Source organism: Thunnus maccoyii, chromosome 22 (genome assembly GCF_910596095.1).
Source record: "Thunnus maccoyii chromosome 22, fThuMac1.1, whole genome shotgun sequence".
NCBI classification, from domain to species: domain Eukaryota; kingdom Metazoa; phylum Chordata; class Actinopteri; order Scombriformes; family Scombridae; genus Thunnus; species Thunnus maccoyii.
In genome coordinates, this window is record NC_056554.1 from 21638995 (window position 1) to 21661831 (window position 22837).

Genomic DNA, 22837 nt, shown 5'->3' on the forward strand with positions numbered 1-22837 from the left:
AGTAAATTCTTAAGGGTACTAATGAAATTAGTGGTTACTGATTCTGTTGGCTGTTAAAAGTGAATGGTTAGTGGTTTTTCCCCTTAATAAAGTCAATGGTTAATTTCCTGTTAATATCCATGGTTACAGGTTTTATTCCCTATTTGACTTAAAGGTTATGGGGTCTATTGCCTAATTAAGTCAATGGTTATAGATTCTACTTGTTATGTCTACATTAAAGGCAAAGTCAGTAATTGTTTTGATTGCATTCAAGTAATTATTGGGGGTTTTATTGTTTAAAATCAATGGTAAGGGATTCATAGATAAGGTTCTGGGTTTCACTCCTTGTTTAAGTCATTGGTTGGGGGATTACTGTATTTATAGGTTCAGTTCCCATTTAAAGTAAACATAATGAACTAATGTACTGTCAAAGTAAATGGTTTCAGTTTTGTTCCCCAGTGAAAGTCAATGGGTGGAGAGCAAAATCTTTATATCATTTATTTTAGCTTAAATAACGATATGTGGTACTAAAAAGTACTAACAAGCACATTCAAAAAGTGCTATTAATTATGTTTCAACAGTTTTTTTTTTTTTTTTTTTTTTTTTTTTTTTTCACATTTAAAAAACAACATCTCCCCAGAGAACCAACAATTCTCTTATTAGCAGTAATTACTTGCAGGCTGGTGAAAACAAGCTGTTCAGAGTGTTTTATTGTAATGAAGCGTGCTGCATGTTATACTTTATAACCTCATTGATTTTGTTCTGGCAAAACTTCACACTTTTAGCTGTTGATGAGCAGGAATCGTTTAATTAAACTGTAATCTGTGAGATTTATGTTGTTGTTTATTTAGTTGTTTATTTATTTATTTATTTTTTTTTTTTTACTGCTGAGGTGTTTCTACACTGCACATCAGATGTCACCTGTCAATAAAAGAGTGTAGGTGCGGACTGTGGCGTCTTTTTCCCCACATTTCTTATTGCTGCTTATACCAGCAGTTCTTCTTCTACCTTTTCTTTTTCTGTTTATTCCAAGTGGTTAAATTTCACTGAAAAAAAACAACAGTCAGGAGCCCAAATGAACATTTAAACCTGTTTTTCTTGCTGTAATTATTCCTCCTGTTCATACTGACCATCAGAAGATCCCTTTATAATGACCTTACAATGTAAGTGATGGAGGACAGTACAGAAGTATAGTGAACAACCTGGTAATTTACAAAGAATTTATACTGTATTACAGGTATTTTCTTACTAAAAGGTATCTGTTCCAAGCTACGTATGACCCACTGAGCAATCTGGTATTTGGGAGGGGTTACCGGAGGGGTTCACATTTCTTCAATTCTTTCATGAAGCAATAGTCAGGAGGTGATAATTAACACTGAAGTAGTTTTTTCTTTCCATAATTATTCCTCCTGTTCATACTGACCATTAGAAGATCCCTTTATAATGCACTTACCATGTAAGTGATGGGGGACAAAATCCACAGTCCTCCTTCTGTGCAAAAATGTATTTAAATTTACAGTTTTTAATTTATCTGAAGCTAATATGAAGCTTCATCTTTCAACGTTACACTCTTTTTAGTGCCAAAGTTCCTCTTTTTGTTACTATACTTCCACTGCAGGTCAACAGGGAAACACAAAGAGGGAATTTGATGCTAAAAAGACTGTAAATGTGTCAGATATCCACTTGATATGACTAACTCAGACTGCTGAAGCCTCATATAAGCTTCACATCAACTTTTAAATGACTGTGTGGACACACTGTGGATTTTGGCCTCCATCACTTCCACTGAAAGCACATTCGAAGGGGATCATTTAATATTTGGTATGAACAGGAGGAATGATTACAGCGAGGAAAACCTCTTTCACTGTTCATACGGACACCTGACTGCTGTTTTAAGACACACTTGATAAACTGTGAACCTGCCCTTTAAGTTTAGTAGATTATAACCTGTATTTAACGGCATATGATGACTATATTAACATGAAACTGCTTTTACTGGATCGCCTGGACGTATTTCTTGGCATTCAAACAGTGAGATCCTTCTATACAAATGACAGTGTTATATAAGGCTGCAACTAACGATTATATTCTTGATTAATTGAAAATTGACAATCACTGTTCCCCAAAGCCTGAAAAGACGTCTTCAAATGTCTCGTTTCCTTTAAAACCCAAAGATATTCAGTTTACTGTCATAGAAGAGTAAAGAAACCTTTTTCTTTAAAAAAAAATGACTCAAAACAATTAAATTATCAAAACAGTTGGAGATTAATTTAATAGTCGGCAACTAATCGACTAACTGTTGCAGCTCAAGCGTGTGAGGCGACTTCCGCCTGCAACCCGGATTCATCTATAAGGGAAAAAGCGGGAAAAAGTGATGCAGGAGGAGGAAGGGAAAAAAAAAAAAAAGACTTAATGTCGCTTTAGTCCTCTTCAGCCCTCCTCCCCCTTCATCTCTCCCTCTCCTCCTCCTCCTCCTCCTCCTCCTCTCTCTCCTCTCTCCTTCTCTGCAGGTGCACATAAGGGTCCTCAGATGAGTGTATTCTTTTCAGGACAAGATTGAAAGCACTTCATCTGTAACCTACACACAGTACTCGTGTGTGTGTGTGTGTGTTCAAGTGTGTGTGTTCAAGTGTGTGTGTGTGCTCATGTGCCAGATGTGTTTATATTTGTTTGTCACTGAAAAATATGTGTATACATGCCCAAAAAAATAAATGTTGTGTATTCAAAAAACGTCTTTGTGTGTGTATAAAGTGTTTTATGTGTCTCTGTATCTGTGAGTGTGTGTTTATGTGAAGTGTGTGCATGTGTGTGTGTGTGTATGTGTGTGTGTGTGTGTGTGTGTGTGTGTGTGTATGAGAAGACAAGGCGAACCATTGAGCTGTTTTTGAAGTGAATTAACAAGTCAAATGAGTGCCGCAGCACCCTGCATAGGTTACCACACACACACACACACACACACACACACACACACACACACACACACACACACACACACACACACACTCCCACGCTTATCATCACAGCCTCTTTGTTAAGGAAGATGAGGCCAATTAAACTGATATCACTCTCTTGTTGTCGTTTAGGCCTCCTCCCTCCCTCCTTCTCTCTCTCTCTTCCTCTCTCATCTTTCACTGTTTCTGCTCCATCATCTCTTCTTCTTCTTCTTCTTCTTCTTCCATCTCTCTTCATTTTTTTCTTATCTTCTCCCATCTTTTCTCTCTCTCTGACAGCTTTTCCTCCATATTCTGTTATTTTTTCTCTCTCTCTTTGCATCTTTTTTTCTTTCTTTCAGTTTTTCTTTCCACCTATCTTCCACAGTTCTTCCTCCATCCTTTCGGCAGTCTCAAGTCTTCCTCGACTATCTTCTACTTGCATCTTTTTTCTCTAAATCTTTCCTTTTTAACTATTTTCTTCTCCCATCTCTTCTTCTTCCACACATTGTCTCTCTTCTTCCTGTTCTCTCCTTTCATTTCTCCGCATCCATCTTCATTTCTCTCCTTCTTCCTCCTCCTCTCTGATCCGTTTATCTTTTCCCTCACCCATCCCGTCGCCTTCTTCTTCTTCTCACTGTTTTTCTCCAAACTCTCTCTCTCTCTCTCTCTCTCTCTCTCACTCCGTGTTTTCTAACAGTGTGATAAATGTCCATCTGTGATTGGCCGATGCCCCCCATCGCCGTGGCGCCCGCGAGGTCGTAAACAACAGCCCGTCTCCCCCGGCAACGTGGCGTCTCCATGGACGCAGGGCAGCTAAGACGACCAACTCTGCGTGTGTGCATGCGTGTGTGTGTGTGTGTGTGTGTGTGACTGAGGCGGAATGCGACATCCGACGACTGCCAACTGTGTGTATATGTGTGTGTGTGTGTGTGTTCTATATATGTACTGCGCGTGTGTGTGTGTGTGTGTTTGTGTGTGTGTGTGCTAATGAGCGATCATAAGTGAGCAAATGTTTTCTCTGGGTTCCACTAATGTTCGACAAACACACACACACACACACACATACCTGATGTGTGTGTGTGTGTGTGTCGTCAGTAATTGTGTGTGTGTGTCATTAGTATGCCACAGTGAGCTGTGTCCATATGTCACTAAACACAACCATGTTTTATTTATCCTGGAGAGAGAGAGAGAGAGAGAGAGAGAGAGGAGGGGGAGAGAAGGAGGCCAACAGTCACTGTCAAGGGGACGAGAGAAGGATGGAGGGATGGAGGGAGAGGAAAAAAGGAAATTGGCGAGATGAGGTGAAAAGCATTTCAAGAAAAAAAGATAGTGAGAGAGAGAGAGAGAGGTGAGAGGAGGAAGTGAAAGTATGGTGGAGGAAATTGAAGGAGAGAGATGAAGGATGGAGGGAATAAAATGAAAGAGAGGAGAGGAAGTTGGGAGAGAGGAAGGTAGAAAGGAAAGGAGGAAGAAAAGAGAGAGAGCAAGATGGCAGGTGAGAAGTTACAAATGAAAGAGAGGAAGGGAGGGAAAAACAGAAGGAAGAAAGGAATAAGGAGGGATGAAAGGCAGGGAGTGTGGAAGGTGAGATGTTAGAAATGAATGATCAAAAAGAAAAGGAGGGAGGAAAGATAGGAAGTAAAAGAGAAAAAAAAGGAGGAGAGGAAGAAAAGGTGGAGGAGACGACGTTATGAGGGAGTGTAGAAGGTGAAATATTAGAAATGGATGAGAGGAAGGAAAGAAGGGAGGGCATGAAGGAGGGATAGGAGGTAAAAAAGGACAGAAAAAAGGGAGGATCAGAGCAGAAGAAAGGAAAAGAGGAAGTACTGAAGCAGGAAAGACAGAGTGCTGAAAGGAGGGAAAGAGATGAGTCAAGGAAGACAGAGGGGAAGAAAAGATGGAGGGAAAGAAGAAGGATAGAGGGGAAAAAGAAATAAAGGAAAGAATAAGGGAAGGAAAGATAGAAGGGAGGAAGAGAGAGGAAACGGAAGAAAGGGAGAAGGAGGGATGAGAGATGACAGAGGCAGGAGAAAGAAAAGAAGGAAGAAAGAAGAGAGATAGGAAACGGAAAAAGGGAAGGAGAAGGAAGAATAGGAATGACAGGAGGAGGGAGAGGGGGGGAGAGGGAGAAAGAGGAAATAAAGGAAGAAGGAAGAATAGAAAAGAGGGAAGGAAGCACTAAAGTAGGAAGTGCAGAAAGGAGGGAAGTAGATGAGTTGAGGGAGAAAAGAGGGAGGAGAAACGACAGAGTGCAGAAAAAAGAAAGGATATGAAATAAAAGAGAAAATTAGGGAAGGAAGGAGGGATAGAAGGAAGAAAAAAGAGGGAAACAGGAATGATGAGGATAAGAGGAAGAAACAGGAAGGAGATAAAGGAGAGAATAAAGAAAGGAAGGATAGAAGAAGAGAGAAGGAAATAAAGGAGAAAAAAGAGGAAGTAAGAAAGAAAGAAGGTGAGGAAGAAGGAGGGAAGAAAAGAGGAAGGAAGGAAGGAAGAGGAAGAGAGAAGGAGGGAGGATAGGAAATGACAGAGGTGTGTGAGAGAAAAAAGAAAGAGAACAAGGGAAGGAAGGAAGGAAGGAAGGAAGGAAGCGATGAAGGAACGCAGAAAGGAGGGTGATGAGTCGAGGAAGAAGGAGGGAAGAAAAGACGGAGGCAGGGAGGGAGGGAGGGAGGGAAAGAGGAGGGAGGGATGGACAGATGGAGGAGTGGGACCCCAGAGACGTGTCATTCATCACACCACCATGCAGTCTGCACTCGTTCACCCTCTCTTTCTCTGCAGGTCTTTTTCTCTTCTTCTTCTTCTTCTTTATAATATGACATCTTTTTTCTCCTCTATTCCTTTTTTTTATCCCTTTTTTTATCCCTCCATCACTGTTAGACTTTCCTCATCCTCTGTCTGTCTCCCCGTCTTTCCATCTTTCCATCCCTCCTTCCACTCGTTTGCTGTCAACCCCTAAACAATCTGTCTTTTCTCTCCTTCCCACCATCTTTTTTCTCTGCATCTCTCTCTCTCTCTTTTTTTCTGGCAGGCATTTTTAGGTTTCATCATCTCCTCTGGCGACATCCCTCCTTCCTTCCTTCTCTCCATCTTCCCCACTTCTATCTTTCCCCTCTCACTGCTTTTTTTTTTCTCTCTTTCACTCAATTTTCACTTTGTGAGCTGAAAAGAAAAAAAATCTGTCTCTCTCTTTTTTCTTTTTTAAAGCTCTTGTTAAAAGAGGATGGAGAGATGGATGGATGCATAGATGGAGGAGGAGGAGGAGGAGGAGAGAGAGGGATGAGTGAGTGAAAGGATGACAGAGGAGGGCAGATTAGGTGAAAGTAAAGAAAGCGAGGAAAGAAAAAAAGGAAGGAGGGAAGGAATGGAGGTAGCTGTGTAGGGACGAAAGAGGGATGAGAAGAAGAAGAGATGGAAAAGATGAAAGGATGAGGTGAAAGAGAGGGATGGAAAAAGGAGGAGAAATAAAACAAGAAAATGAGAGGTAGGAAGAAGGGAGGAAAGAAAAGTGAAGATAGGAAGAGTTTGAAGGAGAATTAAAGGCGGAGAATCATCTTTGCTGCCGATGTGTCTTAGTGGCCAAAAAAGGTACTGCAACATTTTTTAAATAAAGTTTTTTAAAAAGTTACACCTGTAAAACTCTTCACAAATAAAAACAAAGTATGTTATTTCTCTTTATATATTATCAACTTTTAAATCTCAAAGGTTCATTTTTTAGTAAAACTTCAGCAGAGCCTAGCAAAGTTATTCTTATATATGTGACGTTATCCAAATATAACGGCTACTAAAACATTTGATGGCATTAAAATTATCCCACAATTACGACAAAGATGTGAAACCAAGCGGCAACCTCCGGGGCTGAAAGATGAAGCCGATGCTGAAGTGCCAAAAACTACAGTTCCTTGAACGGCCACTTGAGGCTCCAAAAGCGAGTCAATCCCCATAGACCCCCATGTTAAAATGCCAACTTTACAGCAGAAATAAACATGTTTACAGCCTGGTACAATAAACGCTTTAGGTCTCTGTAGCTAATTTCCTCTTTCATGACAACTGTACGGGGGGTGAATTTTTTTATAACTCACCCGTTTAATATTAAGCCGTAAAGTTCTGCATAATGAAGGACATGGCTGCTTTGAGTGACAGGTCCGCCAGCCGCTAGGTGGCTTGTTTCAGCCATTCGGCCCCACCTCTTTGCCCATTTTTGATTGGCTGGAAGTTCGGGAGATGGTGACAGCAGGAGCTTCAAAACCGCTCTTCAGAAACCAGCGGGTGACGTCACGGTAACAACATCCATATTTTTTATACAGTCTATGATGTGAACATTGAATACATGACTTTATATGTCAGTCCTGTTTAATCTATTAACACATATCTACATGTGTCCTCCAGATTAAACGTTGGTCCGTAGCGACACATGGAAGCGTTTTCTCATCTGTCGCCCCAAATTAGCAGGATGACATCATTTGTCTGTTATAAATCACTGATGATAAATGAATGTTTTATCATGTGGCAGCGCTGTGGTTAAGGTTTGATTAGGTTTAGTCATAAATAACAACTCGGTTTGGTTTAAGAAAACATCCGGTTTAAGTTGAAAACATGAAAGAAAGCGTGTTGAAGTGATGTTTGTTGACCCGTCCGCCCACCGGGACCTCCTCCCTACACGCACTTTACCGCTCTGAGATAACGTCACCTGATTTCCTGCTTTGCTCCGGTTATAATCACTTAGGAGTTTTTATCACTTGAGCATAAATATGTCATTTTGAAGCATTTGCTGACATGACTGTGACTGTTTTATCTGTTCTGCTGATTTATCCCGAATCTGTTTATTTTTTCAGCTGTTTTAGTCTAAATTTTTTTTAAAAACTGAGCAACAAGGCGACCAGCTGAAAATTAGGTCAAACTAGACGCCCTTTACTGTGTTCCTGTATGAGTTGAGAACCTTCTCCTACATCTTAACTGAAACAAAACCTTTAAAAACCAATCAGTTTATCTGTAAAGTTCAGTACATCGTCTCAAACATGACATGAAAAGTTGACATTTTGGATGTTTTTCACAGGACGACGTATCCCATCGATATCCATCCGTGTCGCTCCTGTTCGATAAATAAATCCACGGAGAGAATGAAAAGAAGGAGTTAAAGTGATCGCTCCTCTCTCTCTCTCTCTCTCTCTCTCTCTCTCTTACCAGTGTGTGACAGCAGGTTGGGGGACAGCAGGCCGGGGAGGCCCGGGTGCAGCAGCCTGGGGCTTTCCTGGATCCCTGCACCAGAACAACGCTTCGGAGGACGGCCCGGACGAGAGCTGCAGGGGGAGAGGAAGGAGGAAGAGAGATTAATTACTGTGACACAGAAACACATCCTCAGCCTCCAAACACGGAAGATCTGTTGACGTTAGCGGCGCTCATTTTCATTTTTATGTCGTATTATTTGTATCTCTGTTTATATTTATCATATGTACTTTTAATTGAGTATTTACATTGTTGAGTATTACTACTTATTATGTAGTTTACAGGCTAAAAACTGAAGGGAGATAAACATGAAGGCAGTACAACAAGTATAAAAAAAGGGAGCAGAAGCACTTTGGAATGACTGAACATGCTATTTATGTCTATTATTATGACTATTTTTAGTTAACTGATCAATCATTTCATCTTTAAGCTGTAAAAAAAATAATGATAAATGCCCAAAGTGATGTTTTTAAACTCCAAACTAATCATTTTCTGACAGAGAACATATAAAACTGGCTAAATGTAAACATTTCTGAAGCTGTAAACAGATTATATATGAATATCAGACATACATCTGGTAAACAGGTGCGCGGGAGATGGAGTCATGTTGATTTTTTATGTATGCATATTTCAAATGTTGATGCTGTAATTGACTCACTTTTGGTTTTTTTTCTTTTCATATTATAAGTTTATTGCGTTTACTTAAAGATCCCCTGCAGACACGAGACCCCTTTAAGACTGACATGGTTTTTCCACAAAAAAAAAAAGTTGAGTTAACTCGTTAAAATTACATAAAAAGGGACATAATGCGTGTGCACCGGAGGCTTCGGGTCTCCACATCACACTTGTATGAGTTGCATACTGGACCATGATTGACTGGTTGTGATGTCACAAATGACACTTGTAGGTACAACGACCCTTCACCTTTACAGCAGATAAATGTGAAAACAAACACACGTCATTCTGCACAGAGAAGCTCAAACACACATTTGATTAATTGGGTAACAGCCGACGTCAATTTACACTTTGCTCCAAACTCCTTGTGCTTCGGTGATGCTGCACGATTATCAAAGTTATAAAAAAGTCTCATTAAAGTGTCCTGAACGTAAAAAAAATTTAAGTTTTCTTCAATCACCTGCTGCTTTGAGCAGTAAAAGTGCATTAGCTTTCGTTTTCTTTTCTTTCATTTGATACTTGAAGCTTGTTTTTTGGGTCTACGGTGATGGAAAGTGTCTGGTGTACCGTCGGTTCGAGTATCACTTCAGCAGTCAGAGCTGACAGCTGGATGTTCCAGCAGAGACAGCAGGTCGCTCAGACGTAATCGAATCACAAACTGACAACACACAGCGCTTTCAGAGTACTTTCACCGGCCGCCGTACTGGAAGAGAGTGAAATTAAAGCCTGATTGGCTGATTTCAAGACACTCCAACAAACAAGGGGGGGGGGGGGGGGGGGGTGAAATCTGATTGGTCCTGTGCGGCGGGGTCGTTTTTATAGTCGGTGTCTCCGGGTAAAACGAACGTGACGAGCATGAAACCGTCTTTATACTCTGTGACATTTTCACACCTCCAAGTACTAAAACTGGCAGAAACAGCAGGAGTTGCCACATCCTAAAATATCCCCCACTTTAAAAACACACAGAGCTCAATTTTTTTTTTATCACTTTGTTCGGTTCTGGACATGAGAAGAATACTGATGTAAGACATGGAAACACATGTTTATGATGACAGTGACAGAAAATATAGTAAAACAAAAGTACTTGAAGTCAAAACCAGATGAAACTTATATTAATATTCTGAATATCTAAATGTTTTCTTAATGTGTTCAAGGCTTCTAACATCCAGGTTGCTGGTCAGGTTCAACCTGGTGGGAGCTTTATATTCAATTAAATATGTGCACGTTTGCCATTTTTTATTGGCTGATTCCACTATTTTCAGACTAAATTTGACAACTTTTAGGTCAAATATATTAATTATTCAGTATTTCTCATCCATTTAATTCACAAATGACTTCCTAGGAGGTTTCCTGATAGTAATTAAGTTAATTGGAACTAATTTAAGTGAACATATAAGGAGTTATTAGGAAATATAACTGAACAGATAACTCAATAAATACAATATACAGTAATTAAAACATTTCATTTTGATTTTTGGGGTGTTGTTGGCGGGGATCTCACCTCCTGACCTCGATATTTCTAAAATCTTGGCTCCAGCTCACACACACAAACTCAATAAAACTTAATGTATTTTTGTAGATTTTTAGGTCTAAGTTGCCAGAGGTTGAGTTTAAAATGGAGCTGCAACATTAAATTAATCGCAAACTATTTTGATAATCGATTAACAGTTTTTAGGTACAAATTCTCTGATCCCAGCTTCTCAAACGTGATTATTTTCTATTTTTTTTCATTTTCTGTGTTTTCTATTGGGTTGTGGATTGTTGGTCGGGACATAAAAGATATTTTAATTGGCATCTTGGGCTTTTGGGAAACAGTGATCGACATTTTTTTAAGTTTAAAACATCCAATGAGAGAGCCAGTGAAAGAGACGTTAACTTTGAGTGAAGCTAAACATGCTAACGCTGATGTAAAACACCATCTCTCACAAACACAAGCACAATTATACATGTTCTACATTTGCAAGTGAGCCCGAATACACCACTACAACACACACACGTACACAAGCCCTCTCTCTCTCTCTCTCTCTCTCTATTTCTGTCACACATGCACAAATACATAACCTACTGTATTATGCATGTGCACGTAGGCATAAATAATCACTCAAACACAAGAATACAGTAACTGCACACTAAACATAAAAGGTACACACACACACACACTCACTCAGGAGGTGCGCATGCAGGCCAACTCTCTGCAGGGTGGCTAAGTAACAGATGGCCGTCCAAAGTCATTTACACCTAGAGAGAGAGAGAAAGAGAGAAAGAGAGAGAGAGAGAGAAAGACAGAGAGAAAAAGGAAGAAAGCAAGAAAGAAAGAAAGAGAGGACCAAAAACTAAGAGCTGTACAAGACATCGCTACAGCTACACCGGATGAGAATAAAATAGAATAAACCCTGAATGAATAGTCAGAATGAGAGATGAAGTAGAGGAATATTAAACAACTACAACCAAAAAGACAAGAGCGAAACTGTGATGACGCTGTAATGACAGTAGTGACGCTAACCGAGAGCTACTTCCAAGGCTAAGGACTGGTCTATTATTAGCTAACCATGCTACAATATTATTAGCATCATAAAATTGATCTTTATTGGATTTGACGCTCCCAAACTTGTTACCTGAGATAGCGTTATGTTAGCCGAACACTTCAGTACTATATAAAACATGATACTCTACTGTATTATAATACTACGGCTAACTAGCTGCGCCGCAATGTAGCTTTAGCTTCAATCTGTTGCATGATATCACGTGTAGCCATTAAGTGCATATTTAAGACCTTTTTTTTTTTTTTTTTACAAGGTTCTGGATTTAAAACCAGACAGAGGCTGCGTCTGAAATCACTTTCTGTTTACTAAATAGTAAACGGATCCACTAAATAGCGCCCTCAAAAATTCCACAGTGGAGCAAAAAAGTAGCGTCCATGCTAACAATCACACACAAAGCAATGAAACAATGTTTGTCTTGTTTCTACTTTTATCTGAAATCGAACACTCATTGTTTCAAAAATTATTGTGAATTTCGAGCTACAAATCTGCGAACCACATACATGCAGTCCTAGAACGCAACGCTCAACAGGCGTAGCAACAGTAACTAAGGAGGGCGGGGCTTAGTGAAGCATTAAAATGTACATATCATGCTTTTTGTGGTTTTCTGTTATTTATATACTGCTATGATGTCGGATGTCTGTGTTAAACACGGTCAGAGTTACGAAGCCTGAGCTGAACGTATGTATAAATGTTCCCTGCAGGTCAACAGACTGCGAACTCTTCATTTAGGACTGTTTTTTTTCAACCTTGCCGACGAGCTGATTCCCATAAAAGGCCGTCCGTTCTGTAGCCTTTGTTGCTAAGTTTTTCCCCCATGTTGTTTGTATTGTCCACTCGCAGTTTTTGGATTGGATTTTGGCTCAAACATGTACAGATGTATTTTAGAAGTTGACATTTTGGGTAAAGAACGAGATTCCAAGAGCTGACCAATCAGAACAGAGTAGATTCATCAGGAGGCGGGCCTTAAAGAGACAGGAGCTAAAACCACCTGTTTCAGATCTGCGCCGTTATAATTGTCATAATGTCACAACGACAAATGCTGGTTCAGTCGGTTTGCATAAAATCAAACCGGTTTAAGCTTGTACACCGGACCAGACCGACCCAACCCTGGCAAACATATTCCAGTAGAGGCCCAGATTAAAACTATAGATCTGTAAATGTTGACGATATGTCCCCTTTAATCACTATTAAATTATACTAATAAAGAGTCGAGTGGATGTTTGAGCTTTTCAGGAACATGTAAGTATATCGGTCAGATCCCACTGGGAGTGGTAGAGAGAGGAGGGAGAGAGAGAGAGAAAGTGTGTAAAAAGATGTGGAGAGAAAATGTCTGAAAATGTTTTGGGGTGTGATCCTGTACGTGAGAAAAAGACACACACACACACACGCTAACACACACTCACACGCTAACACACACACGCTAACACACACTCACACGCTAACACACACACGCTACGAGAGAGGCAGAGGAGCATGAAGAAAGGGAAAACATGAACCTTCACTTTTCCTCTGAACTCTGCTTCACCTCTCTTTGTACCACACATACACTTATACAATAAACACACTATTCTCTCTCTCTCTTTAACACACACACACACACACACACACACATATACACACAGGTGTTTGCATTCAGACCTTAAAGCCTTTCCATCAACAAATGTCCTGCTACCTTTCAACTTCAACACTCATACAATGGATACATGTTACACTACCAGGTGTGTGTTTGTGTGTGTGTGTATGCATGTGTGTGTGTTCATCTGCATCCATCCATGTATAAGCAACATTAAGGTGTGTATGCGTGTGTCCACGTGAATCCATGCCGTGTGTATATGTGTGCAAAGGACACATGATATCGCCTTCTCATTAGCCTTACGGTTCTTTGTTCAGAGTAATGACTGCAGTGTGTGTGTGTGAGTGTGTGTGTGTGTGTGTGTGTGTGTGTGTGTGTGTGTGTGTGTGCGTGTGTGTCCCGTAGGGTTGCCATATGTTGGGCATTAATCCTCGTCAACGGTCCACTCTCCTTACTGCACCGAGCACAGGAACAAAGAGCAGGTCACACACACACATCAAACACACACATGATGCTTTCACATCTTAAAAAAAAAAAAAAAAAAAAAAAAAGAGGAAACGTACATTTACTCTTATACATGCTACACACACATGTTTACTTAGGCCACTTTTGGAGACATTACATTCATTTCCTGGAGACCTAACCCTTACTTTAACCTTAATGACCCCAAAAATCAGTCTTTTCTCGAACGGGGTCACAGGCTTTTGTCCCCCCAAATTGGACAAACCGTCCCCCAATTATCTGGTCTTTAGTCTGAAACGTGTCCCCGAAAGTAGGATAAGTCAGACCCACACATACACACACAGCCAGTCCGCTGACCTACATTCATTTTTTAACCCTTAACCTCGACACGCATTCAGACCCTTAAATAGAAACAAATCCGTTCGTCCTTCTCTGGCGGCGTTTCGACGCTTCACCTGCCCCTCGCACATCATCGCTCTCGTATGAAGCCGTTATACAAACAGGTAAGCCGTTGACCTTTGACCTCTGACCTTCTTATGCTATGAAGTCAAAGTCACCCTGCAAAGCAGCGCAGCAATCAGATCTCAGTTCCTCTTTGATGTGATTTTCTTTTGAAGTAAAGAATAAATTAATTAGATGTAAGGCTTTAATTAACAATTATTTTCATCAGTGATTAATATATTGATTATTTTCTTGACTAATTGATTCATTATTTGGCCTATAAAATATCTGAAAAGTGAAAAATATCTGTGTGATTTCGTCAAATTGTCTGTTTTAGTCAAACAACTGTACAAAATATTGAATTTACAATCACACAACATCAAGAATAGCAGCAAATCCTGGAAAACGTTTGATATTTTCTACTTTAAAAACAACTTAAACGATTATAATTGATGATAAAAAGATTATTTTTCTGTCAATCAATTAATCGACTATTTGTTGCAGCTCTAATTTGATGATTAACAGGAAGAAACATCTGCAAATTAAAACTTGTTTGACCACAAAATCTATAAAACCAATAATACAACAACATAGTTTATATCAATAAGAATTGTGCTAAATGTTTCCACATATTTTATATTTATTAGTTAAGAGATATTTAAGGACTTAATGTGACACAACTGGTTTCTGGACTTTTTAGGCAAAGACTAAACTGCCCAAAGCTGTTATCAACTGTCAGGTCAGACACGTAATCTTGTTTACTTTCTTTCTTCTGTTTTTTTGATGCGATAAAATCAAAAGTTTGCCACATTTGCACCGCTTTATCTTGGCAAACGCTCCCGTACGTCCTGTACAACAACAACAGCGTTTGGTTTTCTTTCGTCCGATGACGTGTTTATATTCCTCTAATTAAGGCATCAGAAATCATTCTGGTATCGCTACCAAAACACCGAGTACCGTTATCTGCATCAGCGTGATGTCATGAATGATGCACGAGAATCTGCATCATTACATCCCGTTGCCCGGTAACGACACACTGGTGTAAACCTGACCTGACCTTTCTACCTGAGACTGATTGTCAGACTAAATCAGGGAATTTCAAGCAGAAATATCATTTAATATTCACAGGAAACTACTCAACCATTTATCCAAGATTCCCAAGACCACGGAAGCACGCACACACACATTTTGATGTCATGTGTTTTAGTGATGAGGTGCTTTTCCGACTGTAGACTTGTGATATGCTAGCGTTAGCTTGCAGAGTTTGCACTGGATCTCATTTTGGTTTATTTTGAAGGAGCTCCACACAGAACTTTTTGAAGGCTGTATTTGCATGTTTCTCCTGTTTGTGCAGCAGCATCGAGCTCATCTCACAACACTAAAATAAAGCTGCAAGCGGCAGTTTGCAGGTTCAAACCTTTTTGCGCTCAACAGAAGGAAGCAACGAGCCGGTTTCAGGCTCCACAAAGGTGAGCAGAGTCACTTCAGTGAGTTTAATTCTGTTTAAAGGAGTGAAACCAATCACACGCTTGTCTCATCATCACAAACCTGCAGCATTTCAATAATATCAATAATAAAGAAACTCGGTGTGTGTGTTCAGGACGTAACGCCGGACGTCTCCGGTCAGTTTAAGATGTTAAAAAGAACATTTTTCAATATGTTTATGACACAGAGAGCAGTGAACTGTGCTCTGCTGTTATACAGAACAAGATAACTTCACATGTGTTAAACAAAAACTCTGCAAGTTATTTTGTGTGTAAAAACTGTAAAATGTCCCAATCAGCTCATATCTTGGTCGCAATTCTTTAATAACTGTAAGATTTCCTCCTCAACATCCTCAAAAACTGTTATTTGTTCCTTTAAAAACATGAATAAAGGCTGATAACACTTTTTTAAAACTGTAAAATATTGATATCAGTATCAACCTCTAATAGAAATAATAAAGATATGATCATATCTTCATGATGTTGTCTCTTTCCTACCACTGTCTGCACTTCATTCTTGCATATATACACCAAACACACACTTTCTGCTCTATTTTGTATTATATTCTTTATTTTATTGTACATTTTATAGTCTTATTCTCTGTGTATTTATTCAGACTCTTCCCCCACAGGGATCAATGAAGTGTTTTATTATCTTATATGATTCCAGTGAAAGTTGATAAATGATAATATTGATATTTTTGTGTCCAGTATTTGTCAGAAATCCAGTGTAAATCCACAGTGAGCTGCTTGTAAATTCAGCGCTGAAACGTTAACTGTGCAAAGTACCGAACTGATTTAAACTACAGAGATGATTTTTGTAGATTAGGACGAAGACGGCATCTTCTCCCCGTCTTGCAAAAGATTTCTCTTAAAATCTGACACATTGGTTCAAAAAGGGAAACTCCAGAGACAGAACAGTCAGCTGTTGTCTGTCTTCAGTAATTATAATAATGTCTCATAATCACCGAGGTAACGATTTATTGATGTTAATTAAAATGAGACGCACGGAAGCTTTCCAAATGTTTGCTGCTGATGTATTTTTTTGTTATTTGATGACCTTTTAATTGGCCAAGAACACAAAAAACATGCTACGAATACGGAAAACATAAAGCTTGACATTTCACACACACACACACACACACACACACAGACACACACACACACACACACACACACACACACACACACACACAGACACACAATGATCTGATGAGCCACCTTGAAGTAAGTCTTCCCACTTTGACACACACGCACCCTCGCCTGTCCTCCCAAATGGCCGTTTCTATGGCAACGGAGCCTTGATCAATACTCCGTCATTGGCTCTGATGGCCGGTCAGGGTCGGTCACACACACACACACACACACACACACGCATACATACACACACACACACACACACACACACAAACAAGCATGGCGGTGAATAAGCACGGACTCGCTAACACGTTTGACAGATTGATTTAGCTCTGAACGTGCAGAGGTCACACACACACACACACACACGCATTAAAACGGACACACACACACACACACACACACACACACACACACACACAAACACACGCATTAAAACGGACACACACACACACACACACACACACACACACACTGCGTAGTTTATCAAAGCCTGGCGCGGTCAATACACGGGGTAGAGCGAGGGGTCAACCCTCTTTAGCTAAAATCTTTCATCTTCCTCTCCCTCCTTTCTTTTATCTCTCCATCAGCCGCTCATCCGTTTCTCCTCCTTTTTTGTTGTTGTTGTTTTTCTTCTTCTCTTTCTTTCGTTTTCTGTTTCAATCCTTCGTCATCTTGAGATTTAAACGTTTTCTCAACGTATTTGGTTTCTTTCTTTCATTCTTCCTCCTTTTTTCCTCCTTTATAGGCTGAAAAATGTACATTGAACTTATTTACTTTTCACTTTTATGAACTTTTTTCCCCTTTTACACGTATTTATTCATTATTTATCCGTCTATATGCATGTCTTTGCACATTTTTTATGTTCAGTCATTTTTATTTTGATATGATTTCTAGTTTTGTTTATCAATTATTCATGAACAAAATAGATTCCGACTAAAATGCAGAAAAACAAACAGACCTGTAGAGACTTAACAGACACTAAATACTAAAACAACACAAAACTAACGATCATTTTCATTATCAATCAATCTGTTGATTATTCTCTCAGGTAATCGATCAGTTGTTTGGTCCATAAAACGTCAGGAAATGCTGAAACACGTCCGTCAAACCCAAAGATATTCAGTTTACTGTCATAAAAGACTAAAAGAAACTGTAAAATATTCACATTTGAGAAGCTGGAATCAGAGAATTTGGACATTTTTTATCTTGAAAAAATGACTCCAACTGATTAACAGCTTATAAAAATAGACGACTGATAAATTAAATAGTTGTAAGTGAGTGATAAATAATTCTTATATAATAAATAAAAACAGTAACATGATGTCAATAATTCATAGTTTCAAGGAGGAAGTCTGTCCAGCATGTAGTGTTTTCTGGTTTTGTTGTTTTTAACCTTGCACTGTTTTTATTTTTATTATTTTGTTTTTGTTCAGAATAAAATATAACTTTATTGTCCACCAATGTGGGTGGACTCTTAGTCTCCACCGCCTCCCTCTCTCTCTCTCTCTCTCTCTCTCTCTCTCTCTCTCTCTCTCTCTCTCTGTCTGTTTCCTGTCTCCCAATATCTCGCCCCATCATAAATCCTGTCACAGATATACGTCCTCATCCTCCGTGTGTGTGTGTGTGTGTGTGTGTGTCTTTATTCTTTGTTTTGTAGCCAAAGAACAATCTATTCTTTTTAAAGAGACAACAGAGAAATGGGATATATGTCTGTCCACACACACACACACACACACACACACACACACACACACACACACACACACACACACACACACACACACACACACACAGGGGCATCATAATCATGGACGCTCACGGACTCACGGAGCGAACAAGAAAGAGAGAGAGAGATAGATAGATAGAGAGAGAGAGAGAAGAAGAAGAGAGAGAGAGAGATGGATGTTTACTTTCCTCTGGGCTTCCGCCTCTTTGATTGGACAGATGAATGACTTCATTGTGTGTGTGTGTGTGTTTGTGTATCAGTGTGTGTTTCCTCCTTTTTTTGTGTGTATGTGTGTGTGTCTGTCTTTCTCTTTGAAAGAGGGGAAGGAGATGGAGAAGAAGAAGATACATAAAGAAAAGAAAGAATGGAGAGAATGAAGTGAGTAAGACAGGAAAAGAAAAGAAAAAACAAAGGACGAGTAGAAGAAGACAGAGGTAGAGTGAAGTAGCCAATAATAAGTATTGATTGATAAGGGAAGTAGAGCGAAAATAATAGGGAGAAAAAAAAAAATCACCTTAAAACCCAGAGTGGAAGAAAACAGGAAAAGTACATTGATTAACTGATGACATCTCTCTCTCTCTCTCTCTTTTCTTCTCATCCCTCGCTTCCCCCCCCCCCCCCCCCCTCCTTCTGTTTATCACCATCATCTCTGGCTCCTCCTTGTTGTCGTCGCTATTCATCTTTCTACTTCCTGTTTCAATCTGGTGTTTATTTTCTTACCTCTGCTGCTCTATTTTTAACTATCAGTCCATCTTTTCATCCATCTGTTTTTTTTTTCATCCAGTGGTTCCCAAGCAGGGCGTTTATTGTGCAATTTTTTAAATATAATTTCATTAAATTTATATGAATTATGTTATTTTATACATATTTTTTTCAAATATATGAAAACAGAAGAAGTCAAAAACAATATTAGAATCACTGAACATGTTAAAAATATGGGTGGTGCCCTGGTGGTGAGGGGGGACCTTTGTTACATGTCATACCCCTCTCGCTCTCCACTGAAATAAAGACAAAAAAATGCAAAAATCGCCCAAAAAAGATAAAAAAAACCAAAAATTCTCGTTGGTGTCGTGGTCTAAAAAGGTTTGGGAACTGTCTATGTACTGCATCAATCTGTTTATCCATCTATCAATCATCTATCAATCATCCATCTGTACAACAACATCTATCTATTATGTATATTCATCCATCCAGCTGTCTAAACATCCAGATGTTTGACTGGTGCTGTACATATATACATCTACCATCTATTCATCCATCTGTACATCTATTTCTATATCTATCTATTCATGTACCGGTTTCCATACATCCATCCATCCATTTATACATCTATCAACCTATATATTATCTATCCATCCATCCATTTATACATCTATCAACCTATATATTATCTATCCATCCATCCATTTATACATCTATCAACCTATATATCATCCATCCATTTATACATCTATCAACCTATATATCATCCATCCATTTATACATCTATCAACCTATATATTATCCATCCATCCATTTATACATTTATCAACCTATATATCATCCATCCATTTATACATCTATCAACCTATATATCATCCATCCATCCATTTATACATCTATCAACCTATATATCATCCATCCATCCATTTATACATTTATCAACCTATATATCATCCATCCATTTATACATTTATCAACCTATATATCATCCATCCATTTATACATCTATCAACCTATATATCATCCATCCATCCATTTATACATTTATCAACCTATATATCATCCATCCATTTATACATCTATCAACCTATATATCATCCATCCATCCATTTATACATCTATCAACCTATATATCATCCATCCATCCATTTATACATCTATCAACCTATATATCATCCATCCATCCATTTATACATCTATCAACCTATATATCATCCATCCATCCATTTATACATCTATCAACCTATATATCATCCATCCATTTATACATTTATCAACCTATATATCATCCATCCATTTATACATCTATCAACCTATATATCATCCATCCATCCATCTATTTATACATCTATCAACCTATATATCATCCATCCATCACATATCCGTCCTTCCATTCATCCATTTTCCTCTATCCATTTTTCATCCAGCTCTGCATCATCTATCTATCCATGCATCAATCTATATTTCCATCCTTCCACCTATCTATCTATCTATCTATCTATCTATCTATCTATCTATCTATCTATCGTTCAGCCACTCTCTCTCTCTCTCTTTCTCTTTCTCCAGAGGAACAGGTGTGCAACGGGACAAGAGACAAAAACACTCCTGCATTTTTAACCAGCACCTATTAAATATTAAACACCACACACACACACACTCTCTCTCTCTCACACACACACACACATACACACACACACACACACACACACACACACATATATGCACACACACCGGCCGACACACAATTGCTGACGAGACAAGTTATACAGGTCGATGGGCTAACGTGTGTCTGCATGTCTGTGTGTGAGTGTGTGATGGCTTTAAGCGTCATTACCTTACTTCCTAGGCATGTGGGCAAACACATGCACGCGCACACACACACACACACACACACACACACACGCACGCACACGGAGGCAGGGATAATTCATACAGGCATACACGGTGCTCTCACATGTTAGCATTTAAGAGGTAAAACTATAACAGACTCCATGCTTTCTCTCTCTTTCTCTCTCCCTCTCCCTCTCTGTCCGTCTCCCCCTCCTCCTCCTCCTCCTCCTCCTCTCTCCTTCTCTTTGAAGTGCTCCATAACAAACTATAACAACAGGAAGTTTTCAATGCGCCACATTGAGAAGGAATGTCACATATGGTAAGAGGGAAGGAGGGAGTAATGAACACAGAGAGGCAGGATTAGAGGGTACAGTGTGAGAGAGACACACAGAGATAGACAGATAAAATGTTTCTTAACTCGTTGAATTATTGGATGTTTTTACTCGTTTTTAATTTATTTCATTTATAAGCTTATGGTACGGTCATTATATGTCACTAAGCATGCCTCATATTAGAAATTAATGCATTAATTTTGCATGTAAGTAGTACTACACATGCTCTAGGAGACTTTAAGGGGGGAAAAAACAAAAAATGGAGACTGAAATTTTGCATTTTTTTGTCCATAAGTTTTCAATGCAGCACAAATCTCCATATATGATTGAATTGTTTTGACTCAACAGTTGACTCCAATTCAAAAAGTGTCAACTTCTCTCTAGAAATACCGATGCAATCATTGTTTTCAACGAGGCATTATGGTCTCAGTCGCTAAATTCAGGCCTTCTAATAAGCGTGCTGGTTGGAAATTATTGCTCCGCTAATAAGATTTGCAGACTTATAGCAGCTTTGATGTCTGCCGTGTGGGTGTTGATTGACAGTTGGCTCACCTGCTGCTCCCCCTGGCTTTGAGTCAGACTATCGTCGCAATAATTCGGTAAATTTAATGTTATTTGACTACGATACCTGCCATGTTAGCACAATTTAGCGTTAGCTTCAGTCCTAGCTAGCAGGGCGTGTTTCAGCACTCCTTATTTGGAAGTGCTGGCTTTAGACGGCTCCGATGCAAACCAAATATGTGACGTCACACCTCGCTACGTCCATCTTTATATACGGTTGAGAAGAGAACAGCATGGCCATGTTTGTAGTTCTGTTCCTGAAAAGTATGGACACATTTAAACGTCGGTTTCGCCCATGCGTACGATCACGAAAACACTTTGGAAGATGCAAACTTCTGCCAGATAACAACAACAAAATAATGTTTGTATTTCCTGTGAGAATCCCGTGTGACCGTATGAGGTGACGTACGGGGCCGGTGTGGCGTGCTACTAGCATCAGGAAGGGGTGGCTCACTGAGCTGACCGCCGCCTCAGAGGAGAAACATGCAAGAAAGATGAAGAGAGGGACGGCGGCGAAGGAGGGATGAATGTAATGAGGAGAGACGTGTGACACATGAACGAGGGAGAGAGGGAGGGAAGGAGGGAGGGGGATGAGGAGGAGGAGGAGGAGGAGGAGGAGGAGGAGTGAAGGAGGCGAGAGATGAAAATGAAGAAGAGAAGAAGGGCAGTAAGAGAAAGAAACACTTGCCCCAGCCTTCATCAGATCAATTTCACTACTCCCCTTTTTTTATTTTCTCCCCTCCAACATCCCTCCATCTCTTCATCTCTCCTCAACTGTAGTTAATTTTCTGCCCCTCCGACTCTTCATTCTTCACCTCTGTCCATCCCTCCCTCTTCTTTCACCTGTCCTTTCCTCCCTCCCTCTCTCTATCAATCTCTTCCTCCGTCTCCCCTCCCTCCCTCCCTCTCTCTCTTTCTCTCTGCAGTTAAGTCAGTGTAATGTAAATGATGTGCCATCGATCGCCCCTGACAGTGCAAGGACGCTCACCTCTTCTCCTCCTACTCCTCCTCTTCTTCTTCTTCATCGCCCTGTCATCTCTCTCTCTTTCACACCCCTCCCTCACTCTTTTCTCAGCTGCTCTTTCCTCCACCTAACATCTTTTATCTCTCTCTCTTTCTCTCTCTCTCTCTCTCTCTCTCCGTCTTTCTATCTCTTCCTTGCTCGCCCACTGCCTCCCACGCCTGTCATCTTTCATCTCTCCCTCTCCCTTCATTTCACCCCCCCCCCCC

General features: G+C 39.7%; 1 protein-coding gene across 5 annotated transcripts in view; it reads right to left on the reverse strand.

Annotated features, from left to right (window-relative positions):
* Positions 1–22837, reverse strand: part of dachb (dachshund b) — a 133596-nt gene that overhangs the window by 43706 nt on the left and 67053 nt on the right. For all 5 annotated transcript variants that reach the window (XM_042400662.1, XM_042400661.1, XM_042400659.1 and 2 more), the window contains exon 4: positions 8097–8212. In XM_042400662.1, the coding sequence (XP_042256596.1) occupies positions 8097–8212 (116 nt within the window). The remainder of the gene's footprint in view (positions 1–8096; positions 8213–22837) is intronic.